Source organism: Arvicola amphibius, chromosome 7 (assembly GCF_903992535.2).
Source record: "Arvicola amphibius chromosome 7, mArvAmp1.2, whole genome shotgun sequence".
In the NCBI taxonomy this organism is placed as follows: domain Eukaryota; kingdom Metazoa; phylum Chordata; class Mammalia; order Rodentia; family Cricetidae; genus Arvicola; species Arvicola amphibius.
Genome location: NC_052053.1, coordinates 93,910,743 through 93,929,664, shown reverse-complemented (window position 1 = coordinate 93,929,664; position 18,922 = coordinate 93,910,743). Strand labels below are relative to the sequence as shown.

The following is an 18,922-nucleotide window of genomic DNA, read 5'->3' as shown; positions in this document are numbered from 1 at the left end:
TCTTTTTAACCCAGTAACACTAGGTCATCGTCACGCACTAAGAAAAACACAAGCTTTTAAAACCAAACCTCTGAGCATCTAGACCACAGCTTCAACATCAGAAAAAAAAAAAAGAAAAAAAAAAAAAAGATATGGGGGGGATACTATGGAGGTCAAGGAAATGATGTTTACATAGTCTAGAAGTCTCATAAGCAGCATGACAAAGTGTGTGTACATGCATACACACAGCCATTTTCAGAAAAACTGTCCCTGGCTTTCCACAGAATTTCGAGGAGTAAAAGAAATCTCTCCAAATGGTTAAGAATAACCAGGGAACATAGCAGGTTCTAAAAGCAAAAACTAGAAAACAAAAACGGACACCCCAGAAGTTACCTTTCCTGTTCCCACAAATCCTCCCTCTCCCGTTAAGGACGGCACACCAGGTTTCATAACAAATATCTATGGTTCCCTCATCATATTCGAGGCGTGGTAACTAGTAGCCACACGAACAAGACTATGCACCTCTCTTCCTGTGACCATCGACAGAAGGTCGCTGCGACTGGGGAAGTTGGCTCAATGAATAAGTGCTTGCAGACCAAGCAAGACCTCAGTCTGGATACCCAGGACCTGGACAGAAAACAAGCCAGGGTAGTGTGGCGAGTGTCTGTCATTCCAGGGCTGGGAGGCAGAGACGGTTGTTATCTCTGGGGCTTTCTGGCCAGACAATCTAACGAAAAGCAGGGGGAAGGAGGGGGTGTTTCAGATTCGGTGAGATACTCTTAAAACAAAACAAAATAAAAAGTGGAGAGAAAGATAAAGACAACAAGCTTTCTTCTGGCTTCTGTTTAGAATGCACCAGCACGCTCGTGCTTGTACGTGTACACACACACACACACACACACACACACACACACACGATGGGAGGGAGGGGACCTTAAGCGCTGTTACATCCCTCTCTTCCCGAAGAATCGTCCACCCAGCCTCACGAAGTACTGTGCCGACGAGGAAAACCAAACAATAACCAGAGCCTCCGGGCTGAATTACAGAGCCCTGGTGCGCCGGAAGATAAACAGAATGTATTTGCAAACTACTGGGCAGCCCAGGATTCTGACCCCGCTGTCCTCGTCCCCCTCTCTCGCTCTCCTTCTGGAACTCTGGTGCCTGCGGGTCGGCTAGGGCGTGAAAGAAAACGTTACCCGAACTGGGGCTGCAGCGTGGCCAAGTCCTAGCTTTAGGGTCCGGGGAAGCAGTGGCCGCATCCAGCACAGAACCTGCTCTCCACCCGCCCCCCAAAACTTCCCCAGTCTCGATCTCAACCGGCGTTAAAAGCCGGTTCGGAGGTTTTCCGTTTCCCAAAGTGACTTCCGCCTCCGGGTTGACCTTTGCCGGAAGCAGTATATGGATGACGTTAAAGTGTTGCGCAGTAAGTGATTCCGGAAGAAACAGGAGTGTGGCGTGAACATGGTGAGGAGAATGGGAGAAGGAACTTAGTCGGAGGGCTTTGCGGGTATATGGGAGCTCGGCGCGTGGCCAGATGTAGCCTCGGAGCTTCCCTTGTGTTTTGTTTTTTCCATTGTGGTCTTAGCTCGAAGGAACCTATGTTTTACAGAGTGGGGAAGGGTCTAGCTTGTGTTTGCGTAAGGAGAAGCGGCAAGAAAAACAGAAGGAAACTTTAAAGGATGCACTGTTTCCAGCTCTTTTAACTCGAAAATTTCCGTTTCAAGGGGAAGCAAAAGAAAACAAGAAGATATGCGACCATGAAGCGAATGCTTAGTCTCAGAGATGAGAGACTGTGAGTGGCCAGAATCAACTGATTTCTTAAACTGATCAGAGATACAGAAATCACGATGGGATAAGTAGTAAAACTTATTTTGTTTTGCTTATTATGTCGTAGATCTATATTGCATGGAATTATAGTCACTCATTCTAGAGGGTGGAGAGGATGGTGTCACTGTGTAAAAGCCGTTGAGGTCCCACCATGCTTGTCTTCAGTTTCCAATTTCTGACACCCAAGTTTCAAAGGGAGAAGGGAAAACTCCAAGATACATCCATTTTATAAATTACAAAAATTCAAAATGTTAGGCGGGCGGTGCTGGCGTACGCCTTTAATCCCAGCCAGCGGTGGTAGTGCATGTCTTTAATCCCAGCACTCGGAAGGTAGAGGCAGGCGGATCTCTGAGTTCTTGGCCAGCCTGGTCTACAGAACGAGTTCCAGAACAGGCAACAAAGCTACAGAGAAACCCTGTCTCTAAAAACCAAAATAAATAAATAAATAAAAATTTTTAAGAAAGGAAAGTAAGAAATAATTTCAAAATGTTAGAAGAAACTAGAGTGATAATTTCCCATGATAAAGAAGACCCAATCAGTTTCCCTACATCAGTAAAGACAGGGTGAACAGTTTTTAAATAAAAACTGGCCTTGTTGTGTTTTAAGAGTCTTAGAACAAGAGAATGGTCGTTAAAGCCTTAAGAACTATTATTCTCAACTTCTGATGTGAACTTTTATTGTATATTTTTAAGGAATGATGTCCTGCTGATAATTTCTTTGTGGTTAAGAGTTTTATATCTGTGTTATGTCTCAGGCCTTTATAAGGAATGTGGGAAAAATTTTGCCCCATACTGGTTATCTGAGGGTTTTGTTTTGTTGTTGTTGTTGTTGCTTTTTGAGACAGGGTGTCACTATGTAGCCCTGGCTGGCCTGGAATTTACAATACAGACCAGGCCTCAAACTTATAGAAATCTGTCTACCTCCCTGGTGCTGGGAAGGCTGTCAGGTCCAGCTTGGGTGTTGGACTAGAATTCCAAACATCAGGGAGGAGTTGTTCCAGACACCACTCACACAAGCACAATTGATGCAAAAGCAAGAGGATTTTTATTCTGTCATGACAGGGCCCTTCAGGTTCGGGATATGAAGGACATCCAATAGCTGTACAGTCCATCTTTTAAAGCGAAAAGCCACAGACACAAGGGAGGAACCTGAAGGTTGTTTTCCAACTTATTGAATTGGCTTATTCAAAGGGTTACTAGCAGTGATTGGTCTATTCCAGGGCAGGATAGCTGCGTGGTCGGGTGAGATAAAGGAAGCATCTGTGGGCCATCCTGACCTTGTTCTAGTGACTAAATCAATACATCAGGAACTGAGTCAACATCTGTGGGTTGTCTTTGCCTCAATTCCCAGAATGGAGTTATGTTTGAAGATTATTCACAAGCACACAGGAGGATGAGCAGTCCAGCATGTGGGGGGGGGAGGGGGGCGACTGTCCCGTTTCCAAATGCTAAGAGGCTTCAGGAAATGTCTTTTGAGCTGAGAGGCCTCAGAAATGCATTTAGAGTCTTTCATGGGATATTCAGAAGTATTCAGAAATTCGCGTCAACCTCTTCACAGCCTCTTACAAGTGGATTTTTATTAGCATATACTAATTATACATAGTAAGTTTCTTACAATGTCTTTTGATTATAATAAACCTCCATTACTCTCTTGGAATTAAATTTTAATCACTGATAAGAGAAATATTAAGGAAAAAGTTAATGTATAGTTAGAATTTACTCATTAACATTTTTTTGAGTTTTTTGACCTTATTGATTAATTTTTATATTTTCAAGCCCCTTCCTCCTACAGTTACTTGCTGTCAAAGTGTATGTTGATATTAGCATCACAGGCACAAAACTGTATTGCTTTGATGCCTTGAAGGAATAAAAGAGAAAGGAAAGATGTTGGACTGGAACTTGGGGTGATAGGGATTGAGCCCAGAGCTTCATACATACACCCAGTGCTCTGCTGCTGAGTGACGTCCCCAGCAAGCTGGGACTTCCAGATGAAATTCTCACCATATCATTTTTCCTCTTCTCCGAATTTCCTTTTTTTACAGTAAAGAAAAGGATAGATTAAAGCCTAAAAAGAAAGAGAAGAAAGATCCCAGTGCGCTGAAGGAAAGAGAAGTGTGAGTATGAACGGACGTCAAGTTCTCATTAAAGAGATCCTAACCATGGCTTCGTTAGAATCCAGGCTTCCTGTGAGCGGAGTGATTTCCAGTCAGCAGGTTCTGCACACACACAAATGAAACTGGTATTGATAGGCTATACTGAGGTCAGTGCTTTGGGGGTCTCTGAATCCCATGGGGCACTAAATTTTCCCCTATGGCACTGGGGACAAAATGTTTTTCCTTTCAAAAAAAAAAAAAAGTAATTGCCTCACCAAAAAAATTCACAAAAGAGAGATTATATTGGTAAAGTTATATATTCTAGATGAAAGTCATTCCTTTAATATTAGTATATTTGACTTTATGAAAAATCTTATCACATTTTTTGTATTTTGCTCTGGGTTCACAGAGGCTATATTGTGATATAGATACTGGTTCACACAGCAATGGTTGAAGATCATGGATTTTTAGGTGAGCAACAGGCTCTGCTATAATATGTGATCCAAATGCTAAACGATCGTTTACATTCCATACAAGTATTTAGGTTTTGAGAATGACAAACTTGCAGTAGCGTTGATTCTCTCCTGATAACTACTGTCTGCCTCTTTGTGCCCCGTAGCCGTCCTGATCAAGGAGAAACTAGGTTTGGGGTAATTTTAAAGATTCCCTTTTTTTTTCTTATAGCTGTGTGTGGTGTGTGTTTGTGTACGGGCATGTGTGTGTCTGTATATGGGCCTGTGCTCATGAGTTTGGGTGTCTGTGGCGCTTAGCGGCGTAGGATCTCCTGAAGCTGGAATTATAGGCAGTTATGAAGACCCAGTGTCAGTTGTAGAAGCTGAATTCGGGTCCCCACAAGAGCACTGGGACGTACTTTTAACTGCCGAGCCACTTATCAGGCCCTTTCCTGACATCTTTTAAACTCTGACTTGCAATGCACAAGGGGAGGGACAATTGCCTGAGTGAACTTTCTCAAGCAGATAACTTCATTTTTCGTTTCATTAACATCAAAATTATTGATAGAGACATGAGCTTGTGATCTTATTTTCTATTTCCTTCCAGCCCCCAACATCCTTCCTGCTTATTCTTCCAGTATAATACACAGCTGGGTCCACCGTACCACATCCTTGTTGATACCAACTTCATCAACTTTTCCATCAAAGCCAAACTAGACTTAGTGCAGTCCATGATGGACTGTCTGTACGCCAAGTGTGAGTATCGTGCTTTTATGTTCCAGTCACATCTGGACAGAATAACCACAGTAATCCAATTACATGAAAGAAAGGAAGTGAGGATCTCGGTGAATGAACTACCAGGATTTAATTTTCAATAAACCCAGCACTGTCAGTTTTCAATAAATTGAGATCTAATGCATACTTGACTAGGAATAGTTCAGTTGTCACAATTAGAAAATGAGGCTTTGACTGTTATTATTAGTGACATGAATTTTGAGCAAATAAAAATTTATTTTTGGTATATACATTTATGTGAAGCAGGATGAGTTCTCCATTCCACTCCACGATAGGGAAGCTCAATAAAATACTTTCCCATTTGTGGTCACGGGGCCAGAAGTCAGATAATGGGCAGTTCTCACATTTGGTCAGTTAGCATTCATTTGCGATACCAAAGGTCTGAGGTAGTTTTACCTCAGTGTACAGCCAGTTACAGAGTCCCCTATTTGGGTATCCCTTTGTACTTGTAATCCTGAGTAGGAAAAAGAAAACAAACCATATCCAAGAGTACAGCTCCTAATAGTTAGGTATATTACATTTTTGGTTTAGGTAGGTAGCTCAGTGGTTCAGTGGAGCCTTCCTAGCATTGAGAATCCAAGTCCCCAGCACTGCCAAACAACAAGAAGAAGAAGCCTGGTGGTGGCACACGCCTTTAATCCCAGCACTTGAGAGGCAGAGGCCAGCAGATCTCCGGCGGATCTCTGAGTTTGAGGCCTATCTGGTCTCAAACCAGACAGCCAGGACTACACAGAGAAACCCGTCTTGAAAAACAACAAAAACAAGATCTGTTACATTTTATAATTGATAGGTTTCGATTCATAGGGTTTTTGTTTTGTTTTGTTTTGTTTTGTTTTTTTGCTAAAAGGACAAATGACGTTCATATTGGTACTTTGCACCTCCTTTTCAAAAGGACACTACAGGCATACATTACTGTGGTTGGAGAGTTTGGTTATAGGCTCAAGGAGAGACACCGCCTCCATCTGTGGAGCAGGTGAAGCAGCAGTGCTAATATGGAACAGTGCAAAGTTATCCAGAAGCTCAAACTAAGACAGCTGCTGAGGAAAGACACAGCACAGTGGAAGTCAGCGTACACAAAACATCCCTCTACCGAAAGACCGTACAGAGACTCTCACACCTAGAGCAGAGAGTCACTGACTGACTTCAAAGGACGTCCTGCTTAGTGGTTAATGTGACTGTGATGGGGGGTGTCCTGTATGTGTGTTGCTTATTTGTAAACGGAGATTGATTGCTCGTTCATTTCCTGGTCATCTAACCCAAATACTCACACAAAAACTACATTAATTACAGCACTGCTTGGCCAACAGCTTAGGCCTATTCCTACCTAGCTCTAACATCTTAGATTAACCCATTTCTATTCATCTGTATCGCCACAAGGCTGTGGCTCACCTTTCCTGTGGTGTCCTCCTTCAGCAGCTGCATGGCGATTCCCTGACTGCCTACTCTCTATCTATGTTCAGATTTTCTGCCTGGTTTTACTCTGCTAAGCCATTGACCCAATAAAAGCAACACATATACAGAAGAACATCCCACATCATGACTGGTGACTTTAAGCTAGTTCTTATTTACATTTTATAAAATCCAGACCAGAAATATAGCTCAGTAGGGTGTTTGCCCAGCACGTGTGATGCCCCGAGTCTAATACCCAGTACTGCACATACTAAAACGCAAAACCAAAGAAACCTCAGCCGAAAGAAAGGGGACTGGAAGTCCAGCTGAGTGTAACGCTTGCATGGTGTGCATATGATCCCTGGGTTTGCTCTCCAGCTCTATCCCACCACACTGCAGAAAGTCCTAGGCCTCCAAAGAATCATACTAAATCCTCTCTGCATGTATAAGTAAATAAATAAGTAAATAGGCAAGCCCAGGCAACAGCATACCTATTTTCAATGTGAATGGTAGACATTTTAAGTCTAATATGAGATGGACTGTTCAACAAAACTGGTTTTTTGTTTTGTTTTTTTAAAATAAAACTGCTGGGAGTGGCAGGTTGTGCTGGAGAAATGGCTCAGCAGGTAAGGGCACTTGTTACTCTTGCAGAGTACCTAGGTTCAGTGCCCAGGACCCACATGGTACTAGCTCTTGTAGACCAGGCTGGCCTCGAACTCACAGAAATCCACCTGCCTCTGCCTCCCGCGTGCTGGGCTTAAAAGTGTGCACCACCACTCAGATAATTTAAAAATTTAAATATATAGTAATGCTTTTGAAAGACAAGGGGGGGGAAACCTAAAAGTAAATTTAAATGAAGAGAATGCTAGGTCAATGAAATTAGATGGTTATGGAACCAGAAGGCCATATGTGCTTGAACACTAATTTCACAGTAATAAACCCTGAGAGTATGGGGCCTGCAATGGAGTAGGGAAGTATACTCCAAGAACCTCCAGTATCGTCAGTTATTATGCCCCACAATGGGCAGTGCTTCTCATTTTCCCTACCCCTGAGTGACATTAATCTAGTTCTGTTTCTGTAGATTTGCCTGTTCTGGGCATTTCATACTCTGATGTGACTCTCTTTCATTCAGCATGATGCTGTCAAGGATCACATAGCACATACTGTTTGATGTCTGATAGTGCATACTGTGTGTAGAGGTCACATTTTAGTTTCCTGTTCTTGGTTTTTGCATTAAATAATAAATAAACTTTACTTTGTTTGTATATGTAGATGGGTGTCATCCTTTTAAGCTACATAGTATTGTTTAGTATATAATTTTATTTATATATGAATAAATATATATAAGTTTTTTATATTTATTCATATATAAATATATGGGGAGGAATTTGTTGTTTTAAGACAGGATCTCATGTAGTCTGTGCTGGCTTAGAGTTCATTGTATAGCTCAGGATGACCTTGGGCTACTGACTCTTCTGCCTCTACCTCTGAAATGCTCAGATTATAGATGTACATCGCTCCCATCTGCCACCCCAGCCCTGTGTTTTGAGGATTGAGCCTAGGTCATCCTGAATGTTAGGCCAGCACTGTATCGCTGAGCTATTAGCCAGCCCACTTTTACCTTGTGTTTTGAGACAGGGTCTCACCAAATTGCCCAGGATGGCCTTGAGCTCCTTCTAGTCCATGCAGGCCTAGGACTTTTAATCCTCCTGTATCAGCATCTGGAGCAGCTAGGATCACAAGCCTTTGTCGGCATACCTAACTCTTCTAGTTCTTACTGATTGTTTCAGTAGACTTAGTCTGTTGTCCTTGCAGAAGTCTGCAGGATTTTTACAGACTGAAATAAATATATTTCAGCGGATATCTTTATAATTCTATTACTAATTTTTATGCTGTGTTTGTTCCTTGCAGGTATCCCCTGTATAACTGATTGTGTGATGGCTGAAATTGAGAAATTGGGCCAGAAGTACCGAGTGGCACTAAGGTAGGAAGGACGTAGTCTAGATCTACTGTACCTTGGTATACTGAAGATACTTCAGAACACCTTGTCTCTTTGCTAGTCAAAATTTCCTGGCAGTTAGTTTAAACAAGAGAGAGAGAGAGAGAGAGAGAGAGAGAGAGACAGAGAGAGAGAGAGAGAGAGACAGAGAGAGACAGAGAGAGAGGAATAATAATAATAAAAAAAATAGGCTGGAGAGATGGCAGAGTAGTTAAGAACATTGCTGCTTTTCCAGAGGACCTCAGCCCAGTTCCTGATACCCATATTGGACACTCAAAACTGCCTGTAGCCGGGCGGTGGTGGCGCATGCCTTTAATCCCAGCACTCGGGAGGCAGAGGCAGGCGGATCTCTGTGAGTTCGAGACCAGCCTGGTCTACAAGAGCTAGTTCCAGGACAGGCTCCAAAGCCACAGAGAAACCCTGTCTCGAAAAAAAAAAAAAAAAAAAAAAAAAAAAAAAAAAAACTGTCTGTAACTCTTCCTCCCGTCACACTGCTTGTTCTCATACAAGAATAACAGCTGAAAAGGAATAGTGAATTTTTTTTCACAGGTCACTTCCTGTGTAAATGCAAATCTAGAAAGTTCCAGGAAAACTCATCTCTTTTCTTTTTTTACTGGATCTTACACCCACATACCCACACATACAGTTCACTAACTAGCCTGTGTTATTCAGCAGGTTAGCAAAGGTTCTCCTATATTCATACCTTCAATTCTCTCTCTCTTTTGTAATCAGACGGGCATAGAAAAATGTATCTAGCCTTCATATTGTTGGTGGGCAGTGCCATAGTGATCATCCTTTTGTGCCTGTCTTGCATTATATTTGTGTCAGACAACTTCCTGAAATGAATTTGATTTTCAATCCTATAATTTCTTAACTCTGTAGGTATGAGCAAATTAATGTCTGAACCTCTTTTCCTCTTTGTAAAACAGAAATACGAACACCCGAGAGTTTGTTTAGTGAACGAGCTCGATTGCTTTCAGCTCCTGATTGTAATTCCTTCCTCATAAGATGAAGTCATAAGCTTCAGAGGCGAGAGGGTACCTCATAATGCCCCCAGAGATTTGTTACCTTTGGTAACTGGTTGGATGGAGAACGTTTTCTTAATTCACTTTTATCATCCTGTAGAATCGCCAAGGATCCACGCTTTGACCGACTTCCGTGCACACACAAAGGAACCTATGCTGATGACTGCTTAGTACAGAGAGTCACTCAGGTATCAGCATCCCTTTTTAGATGTTTACTTTGTGCTTAAAAAAACCTGGGCAGCGGGGCTGGAGAGATGGCTCAGTGGTTAAGAGCATTGACTGTTCTAGAGGACCTGAGTTCAATTCCCAGCAACCACATGGTGGCTCACAACCATCTGTACTGAGATCTGGTGCCCTCTTCTGGCTTGCAGGCATACATGGAGGCAGAATGTTGTATACATAATAAATAAATAAAATCTTTAAAAAAAAAAAAAACCTGGGCAGTGGTGGTGCACACCTTTAATCCCAGCACCTGGGAGGCAGAGGCGGGTGGATCTCTGAGTTTGGGGCCAGCCTGATTTACAAAGCAAGTTTCAGGACAGCCAAAGTTAGGAAAAAAAATGTGGCAAGCTGGTGTTTCAGTGATCAAGAGTACCTGCTGCTCTTGCTGAGGACCCAGGTTCAGGTGCCAACACTCAAATCGGGTGGCTCACAACCTTCTCTAATTCCAGTTCTGATGCCTTCCTCTGGCATCTGCACACACCTGCACACACATGTTGCATACACATACACTAAACACACGCATACACACACAAATAAATATATTTTTGGAAGGAAAAAAGACACTAGCGGGTGAGTAAAGAGGCAAAGACAGGTAGCTCTAAGTTTAAATTTATCCTGGTCTACACAGCCAGTTCCAGCTAGCCAATGAGAGTCCCCCCAAAAAGGGGGGCACAGATTATTGTAATAACCTACCTTCTGAATATTAAGCTTCAGTAAGGTACTTAGGGTGGGTTTTTCATGTATACATATATGAAAATATATATTTATGAAATATATGTGCGTATATATATCTTTATATATTTAGCAGTTGTTCATAATCAGCGTAGATACAATACCACTTACTTGAAAAAGTTGATCTAAAAAAACTGCTGTAACCATAATGGGAGGAGCATGTGCTTGAGAGGGAAGTCTGATTTCAAATCTCAGCATCTTACCGATTGGAAGCAGAGGCAAATGGATCTCTGTTCAAGGTTCAAGGCCAACTTGATCTATGTAGTGAGTTTTAGGCCACCCAGGACTACAGAGTGCAATCCTGTCTAAAAACAACTACATTAACTTAGTATGTGATTTGGGACAATGATTGGATCTTTATTCCACAAATTCCCTATAACGTGTTTTAAGTGAATTCATGTAGCTATATTAATATATCACATTCTACTACCCTGTGAATCTTAAATAAGGTTCCATTTCCACCCCATGAAGGAATGATGTTCCTCCCCACCATACCTAAGTCAGAAATGTCTTCTTAATTAAGTCTGAGAATCTCCCAGGGTGCTATCTCTCACATAAGCTGAATTAATTACTTTTGAATTCTTCCATTCTGAACTGCTCATCAAACAATACAGAACATCTGCTATTGGTTGTACCCTTAAGAACCTTTCTCAGGCTGGAGGTGTCACTCAGTCTTAGAGTGCTGCCTAGTCTGCATCAGGTCCTGGATTTGATCCCCAGCACTGAGAAAGACAGGAAGGGAGCGGGAGATCCTGACACTTGCAGAGGATAGAATGAAGAGAGGAAGAACCTGACCCTTGCTAAAGATGACCATCTTCATTTAATGACCACTCTGCCCTTTAACAACTTGATCCATAGATGGGGCCACAGCACAACCTCCACCTCAATGATAAAGTTTTATAAAACTCAATGGAGACTTTTTTTTTTCCCTCAAGACAGGGTTTCTCTGTAGCTTTGGAGCCTGTCCTGGAAACTAGCTCTTGTAGACCAGACTGGCCTTGAACTCACAGAGATCCACCTGACTCTGCCTCCCAAGTGCTGGGATTAAAGGCATGCGCCACCACCACCCAGCAGAGATTTCTTTCCTTCCTCCATTGACTGCACAGCGTTTTGTTTTTCGAGACAGGGTTTCTCTGTAGCTTTGGAGCCTGTCCTGGAACTAGCTCTTATAGACCAGGCTGGTCCCAAACTCACAGAGATCTGCCTGCCTCTGCCCCCCAAGTTCTGGGATTAAAGGTGTGCCCCTCTACCACCAGGCTTAATGGAGATTTTTATATGAAGTAAACTATAACAAAATAGTTTCCAGCTGATAGTTAATGTTAAGCCAGACTGGGGTTTTGAATCTTAGAGGTCATTCTCCTGGCCCAGGACCTGCCTACTTACACCACTAAAGAACTTCAGCACATCTCTGAGTCACAAGGAAGGAAGATCTGTGCCCTCCAATATAAGACATTTACATGGAGTCAGTCAGGGTGTTTTCCCAAAACTAAGAAATTGTCTGCCTTAACTGTGGCAGTCCTTCCTGTGTGTGAGACAGGAAACAGTTTGCAGCTTAAACACATCTTGCTTTCTTCCTCTCAAGATTGTAAGACCACATTGAGGCCAGGTAGCTTACATATGTTATTATGTAACTATCTTCTAGGTCTTAGCATCCTTCCCTCTGCTAGTTACTGTGGAAATGAGGGACTATTCAGTTGTTGTGTGTGCAGATACTCTGTGAGTCCTTTGTAAACATCAGTGGACTTCTCTTTCAGCACAAGTGTTACATTGTGGCTACAGTTGATCGGGACCTCAAACGAAGAATCCGCAAGATCCCTGGAGTTCCTATCATGTATATTTCTAACCATAGGTGAGAGGTTGCTATTAGAAAGTGACTGGAGGCACATAGTTGGCCATCAGTGGAAGTGAGAGCAGGTTATAAAGTTACAGGATTTGTAAGAAGTGACACTATCCTGTTTACATCTAAAGTTGAAGAAATGAGACAAAATAGCAAGAATAAGGGCAGAAGATAAAGATAGGATTTAGGAATGAAACAAACATCAAATTGGTAAAATAAGATTATTAGAAGTGCATGTATTACTTTCTATAAAACATTTTAAGTCAAGCTCATCCTTTTTAGGTAGAAATATCCTTTTTGTAAGATTTTTGTGGGGTGCTTGATCTTCAGCATGGAATAAAACTGGCCATGGTAGAATACCTATAGTCCCAACACTGCAGAAATAGTCACCAGAAATTTAAGATCATTCTTGCTACTCAATGCATTTGAGGCCATCTAAGAGAGAGAGAATATTTTATTAATACCTCATCTTGAAAACTAAATGTTTATTTTAATAAACAAAACAGTTCTTTATTCTTCTTGGATGTTCCCATGTCTGCACTATAAATACTACTGTGACCAGCTTTTCCATTTGAGGAGAGCACAGTAAAAATATGGGCTGATTTAGGCTAACTGGGACCCAAGTCCTAGTTGCCCCTTGCCAATGCTGTGACTTTGAAGAACGAAGGTAATATAGTCAGCATTTTGGTATAAGCCATTCATTGTGGGGTCCCTCTAAGATAGTTACCACCGATAAGGTTTGAGAGTAAAGGGTGGGGATGACTCAGATGAATTCTGTACCATACCTCTTTTTTTTTTACCAGTGTCTGTTTTCCTTCCTGACCAGATACAACATTGAACGGATGCCAGACGATTATGGAGCTCCTCGGTTCTAATTCTTACTTGGCCAAATTCACCTGCGTTTCTTTACCAGCTCTCTCTGTTGTCAGTTAATTAAACACACTTTTTGTTGTTTTTTTAATCATATTTTGTCTCAATTTCAAAAATAGCTGCATCTTTAGAAATTATATTATTAAAATGTGTATAAGTATGTTTGTGTGTGGTGTGTACATGTTAGTGCGGGTACCTTTTGGGGCCAGAGGCCTCAGATCCCCTGCAGATATAGAACTGAAGTTACAAGATGTCTGAGAACTGAACTGTCCTCTGGAAGGCCAGCCAGTGCTCTTAACTCTTAACCACTGAGGCTTCTCTCCAGCCCAACTGCATCTTTTTATGAGTGAGATGCTCCAGGGGGTGTTCATATAATTTGATTTACTTAGTGTCTTAGTCAATGTTCTGTTGCTGTGAAGAGATACCATGCCCATGGCAGCTTTTTTTTTTTCCTTTTTTGGGGGAGTGTGGGGGGCATTCAGGAGAGGGTTTCTCTGTGTAGCAGCTCTGTCTGTCCTGGATTTGTAGTCCAGACTGGCTTCGAACTCACTGAGATCTGCCTGCCTCTCCCGAGTGCTGGGATTAAAGGCATGCACAACCATGCCCAGCGACAACTCTTATAAGGGAAAATATTTCATTGCAGCTGGTTTATGGTTTCAGAGGTTTAGTACATTATTACCACGGAAGCATGGCAAGATGCAGGCAGACAGGGTACTGAAGAAGTAGCTGAGAGTTCTACATCCAGATCAGCAGGCAGCAGGAAGAGAATGAGACTCACTGGGCCTGCCTTGAGTATCTGAAACCTCAAAGCCTACCCCCAGCACTTCCTCTGACAAGGCCACACCTCATAATATTGCTACTCCCTGTGGACCTAAGGGGCATTTTTATTCAAACTTAGCAAACCTTTAAATACAAATTTTAGAGAAAATATTGTTAGGGTAACAATATCAGGCAAGTTAAGGACAAGTTTTGTTTTAAAAGCGAAAAAAAGAGAAGCCTGGTGTGGTGAGTGTTATGGTTTAAGTAAAATGCTGCAGATCCCCGAGGGGCGCAGTGGCAGAAATGCTGTAGATCCCTGAGTAGTGGCAGTGGGCAACGGGCCATGAGACCACGCTGCAGGTCCCCAAGCAGCAACAGGCAGTGGGTACTGAGACCACGGCAGTCCCAGGCAGGGAGCCTCCCAGGGGCCATGAAGGCCCTCATGTCCTAGGCATGGAGCTGCATGGTGGGTGAGAGACCGAGGTGGGTAGGCACGCCATGCAGAGGAAGTGGATATTTATATAGTGGGTTATGGAGGGGAAAGAGAAAGTGGGGAGAAGAGCAGAGAGAAATGGGAGGTGGGGAGAAGTGGGAAGAAGGGAGTGAGGCAGAAGCTGCCTCTTGGAGGTGGGGGGAAGAGACTCAGACTGAAAGCTGAAGATCAGCTGGCCTCAGTGGATTGGGGGCATGGCTTATCTCTTAAAGAGACGGACAGACTATTACAGTGACCATACTTTTAATCTTAGCACATGATGCAAGTGGATCTCTGTGGGTTCAACGTTAGCTTGGGCTATATAGTGAGGTCCTTTTAAATGAATTTTTACTTTAATAAGATATAGCCTTTGAAGAGTAGACCCTTGTGCTTAGGACATCTTTCGAATTGTTCCAGTTCAATGAATCAGGTTCCTCTTTTGTTTTGCTATTTTTGCTTTTTTTGGTGACAGGGTTTCTCTGTAGCTTTGGAGCCTGTCCTAGAACTCACTCTGTAGACCAGGCTGGCCTCGAACTCACAGAGATCTGTCTGCCTTTGCTGGGATTAAAGGTGTGCTCCACCACTGCCTGGCTTCAGGTTCCTCTTTGATAGTGATAATCTATTTGACAAATTATATGTGCTTTCCAACCTGCCTGTCTTTAAGATTGAGCTTGCTTTTTTCCAGCTGCATACTTTTCATATCTTTTGGCTCTGGTAAGCAGTAACTATGCCACAGCCTGATTGCTATCCTGTCTTGAAATTTCCTCCACTAAGCAAATCGGTCCATTGCCTGTATGACCTGCATCCCCACTCAAGCTGACAGGACACAGCACCATACAGCCAGAATGTCAGCAGCAGTGGAGGTGGTGCATGTCTTTAATCCCAGCACTCTGAGGCAGAATCAGGTGGATCTCTGAGTTCAAGGCCAGCCTGGTCTACAAAACAAGTTCCAGGACAGTCAGAGCTACACAGAAACTATGTCTTGGAAAACTAAAACCTTCCCCTATCCCGCAATGAAAGAATACTGGAACAAAAATGGCCTTTTTCCCTATCCCCAATAAAATAATACTGTAACAATAGCTTCTTGCCAGCTCCCAACAGTCATGTTCCTCTTTGAAACTCATGAGTCTGGCCTTCATGATGTTTTTCTTGGCATTCTAGTCTTCCAAACTCCCAACAAAACATTTCATTAAGATCTGCTTCTACACGGAAACCCTGTCTCGAAAAACAAACAAACAAACAAACAAAAAAAAGATCTGCTTACAACTTACGAGAGCTTTTCTAAATTAGTTATTGTAAAGGTAAAAGTAAAATGCTGCAGATTCCCAAGCGGCAGCAGTGGGCAGCAGGTCCCGAGAGCAGCCAGTCCCAGGCAGGGGATACGCAGTTCCCAAGTGGCTGCAGTGGGCCACGAGGGGTCCCACGAGGAGAGAGAGAAAGAGAGAGAGAGAGAGATGGGCATGCCACAAGACCTCGCCACAGGTCTCCGAAGGTCCCGGGCAGGGAGCCACGCAGTAGGCAAGAGACAAGCAGGCACACCATGCAAAGTGAGGTTGGATATTTATTTAGTGGGTTATGGAAGGGAAGGGGAGAAGAGGGAAGAGCAGAGAGTGAGAGACAGAAGCTGCCTCTTCAAGAGGGAGATGGAAAAGATTCAGGCTGCAAGCAGGAAGAGCTGCCTGCCTCAGCGGATGGGGGAGGGAGTGGGTGGGGCTTGTCTCCTAAAGGGACAGGACAGATCATTACAGTTTTTCTACACCCTCTTTTTTTTTTTTTTTTGGTTTTTCGAGACAGGGTTTCTCCGCAGCTTTAGAGCCTGTCCTGGAGCTAGCTCTTGTAGACCAGGCTGGTCTCGAACTCACAGAGATCCGTACACCCTCTTTTTTTAATCTTTTTTTCAGAACTATCTTATTTTACATACCAATCCCACCTCCCTCTCCCTCCCATCTTCCCACTCCCCCACCTTTTCTTCACCCTACTCCCACCCACTTCTCAGTGTTAGAAATTTTTTCCCTAACACAAACTCTCTGCCAACACAAAATCCCAATCAAGCCAAATCTAAACAAGTCAAATTAAGAAATATCCAGGTTTAATGGGAGTCCTGTGCTCTCAGGTGGCCCCCAGGGGGAACCAGGAGGCCTCGAAAGTGACCACCAGGAGGAAGGAAAAGGGACCACATGTTTCTCCTTTGGGAGCTAACATAAATACTCTGTGGGTTGCTGGGATTTGGAGTCCAGACCAATACAGCTATCAGGCCTGGGAGGCTCCCAACTTAACACTCAGAAAGGGTGAGGCTCCCCCATAGGGAGTCAATAAAGTCACATCACTTGAGGCAGGACCCTCCTCTTTGTCAAGGCTGAGCAAGGTACACAGGGAATGGACTCCAAGGAGCCCGTTCATGCACTAGGGATAAATACTGGTTCCACTGCTAGTGGCCCCACAAACTGCCCATGCCACACCACTGTCACCCACATCAGAGGGTCTAGTTTGGTCTTATATTGCTTGCCTAGCTGTCAGTCCAGGATCAATGAGCTCCCACTAGCTCGAGTTCTACAATCCTCTTAACAAACCAAGTTCCAAAACATGACAAAGTTTATCACTGCTAATTTTCTGAGTTACATGCCTTGTTGCTGTGACTAGAAGCAGCTTACGGATGGGAAAGTTTGTTTCAGCTTACAGTTCCTTACTGTGGAGAAGGCGTGGTCACTCTGCATCTGCAGTGGGGCAGAGTGGACACTATGATGCTCTGTGCACTTTCCTTTTATCCCAGGAGTTCTCAACCTGTGGGCTGTGGCCCTTTTGGAGAGTCAAATGACCCTTTCACAGGGGTCGCCTAAGACCATCAGAAAGCATAGATAGTTACATCTAGATTCATAACAGTAGCAAAATTATAGTTAGGAAGCAGCAATAGAAATAATTTTATGGTTTGGGGTCACCACAACATAGGGAACTGTATTGAAGGGTCACAGCATTAGGAAGACTGAGAACCACAGTTATATCAATCTGAGATCTCTGCCCATAGAAAGGTACAACCCTCCTATAAGGTGGATCCTTCATACCTCAATTAACCTAATTCAGAAACTTTTAGAGAGCTAATTCTAAAATGACAAAGACTAACCATCACAACGGGGTGGTGGTAGCACACGCCTTTAATTCCAGCACTTGGAAGGTGGAGGCAGGCGGATCTCTATGAGTTCGAGGCCAGCCTGGTCTACAGAGTGAGTTTCAGGACAGGCACCAAAGCCACAAAGAAACCCTGTCTTGGGGGAAAAAACCAAAAACAACAACAACAACAACAAAAAAACCACCCTAACCATCACTAACACAAAGTGCATAAACTAAGTACTTTAACTTGAAGGATTTTTCTAAACTGAACTACCCATGTAACTGATTTACCCAAAGTAAAAAGCAAATATTTAGCTGAGCATGATCGCACACTTAACAATTTCAGAACTGTAGAGGCAGAAACAGGAAAGTGAGAAGTTCAGGTTCATCTTTGTCTATATAGTAAGTTCCAGGCCAGCTTGGGGTATTTGAATCATTATCTCAACAAGCAAAATGAAGGGGCAGGGTTAAAAAAAAAAGTTCCCTTAGTGACCCACCTCATTACTATTTGTGTTAGTGGGCATTCTCCAGAGACTAAATAAATAGGAGATTTTGTGTGTGTGTGTGTGTGTGTGTGTGTGTGTGTGTATAATATGAAAGGAGATTGTTGGCTTATAGTGGCATACAACCATTCTCTGTGTCGTCTCACAAATCTTCATGTGGCCATATTAGTATAAGAACTGTCAGCCCGGCCGGGCGATGGTGGCGCACGCCTTTAATCCCAGCACTTGGGAGGCAGAGGCAGGCAGATCTCTGTGAGTTCGAGACCAGCCTGGTCTACAAGAGCTAGTTCCAGGACAGGCTCCAAAGCCACAGAGAAACCTTGTCTCGAAAACCCAAAAAAAAAAAAAAAAAAAAAAAAAACTGTCAGCCCCGGGCGGTGGTGGCCTACATCCTTAATCCCAGCTCTTGGGAGGTAGCGGCCAGCGGATCTCTTTGAGTTAGAGGACAAATCGAGTTCCAGGACAACTAGGACTATTACACAGAGAAACCCTGTCTCAGAAAGAAAATAGAAGACCTTGTGTTAGGAATTTTTATAACTCGAGCTCTCTGCCACCGCAAAAATCCCAATCAAGCCAAATGACAACCAGCCAAATTAAAGAATATCCAGGTTTAATGGGATTTCTGCGCTCTTGGGTGGCCCCGAGAGAGAATCGGGAAGCCACAAATACGACCACGGGGGCGGGGGCACATGGAGACTTTCTGGGTAGTAGTTTAAATAGACTGGGGGAATGGTCAAGATTTGGCAGGCACAGGGGCGGGGCCTCCAAAGATGGAGGCCCAAGACTGGGACTTACACCTTGGCTAAAAGGAACCAGACAACCTCCGTATTACTGATCAAGAATTTACATTTGAAGCCAGCCAGG

General features: G+C 43.3%; 2 protein-coding genes across 2 annotated transcripts in view; one reads left to right on the top strand and one right to left on the bottom strand.

Moving 5' to 3' along the window:
• The window catches only part of Arel1 (apoptosis resistant E3 ubiquitin protein ligase 1), a 54,559-nt gene extending 53,200 nt beyond the window's left edge, over nt 1-1,359 (bottom strand). Inside the window, exon 1 of the mRNA XM_038336064.1 lies at nt 1,176-1,359. The gene's annotated coding sequence lies outside the window, so the exon portion shown is untranslated. The remainder of the gene's footprint in view (nt 1-1,175) is intronic.
• Nucleotides 1,355-13,379, top strand: Fcf1 (FCF1 rRNA-processing protein). Its single transcript, XM_038336066.1, has 8 exons — nt 1,355-1,443; nt 1,704-1,771; nt 3,848-3,919; nt 4,958-5,106; nt 8,446-8,518; nt 9,659-9,746; nt 12,267-12,361; nt 13,176-13,379. Exons 1-8 carry the CDS (start codon nt 1,441-1,443, stop codon nt 13,222-13,224), a joined length of 597 nt encoding a protein of 198 aa, XP_038191994.1. The 5' UTR covers nt 1,355-1,440; the 3' UTR covers nt 13,225-13,379.
• Nucleotides 13,380-18,922: the final 5,543 nt, after the last annotated feature.

Coding starts and splice junctions, on each gene's coding strand:
- Fcf1 (XM_038336066.1), top strand. Junction 8,519..9,658: donor AAGTACCGAGTGGCACTAAG/GTAGGAAGGACG, acceptor ATCATCCTGTAG/AATCGCCAAGGATCCACGCT. Junction 9,747..12,266: donor TAGTACAGAGAGTCACTCAG/GTATCAGCATCC, acceptor CTTCTCTTTCAG/CACAAGTGTTACATTGTGGC.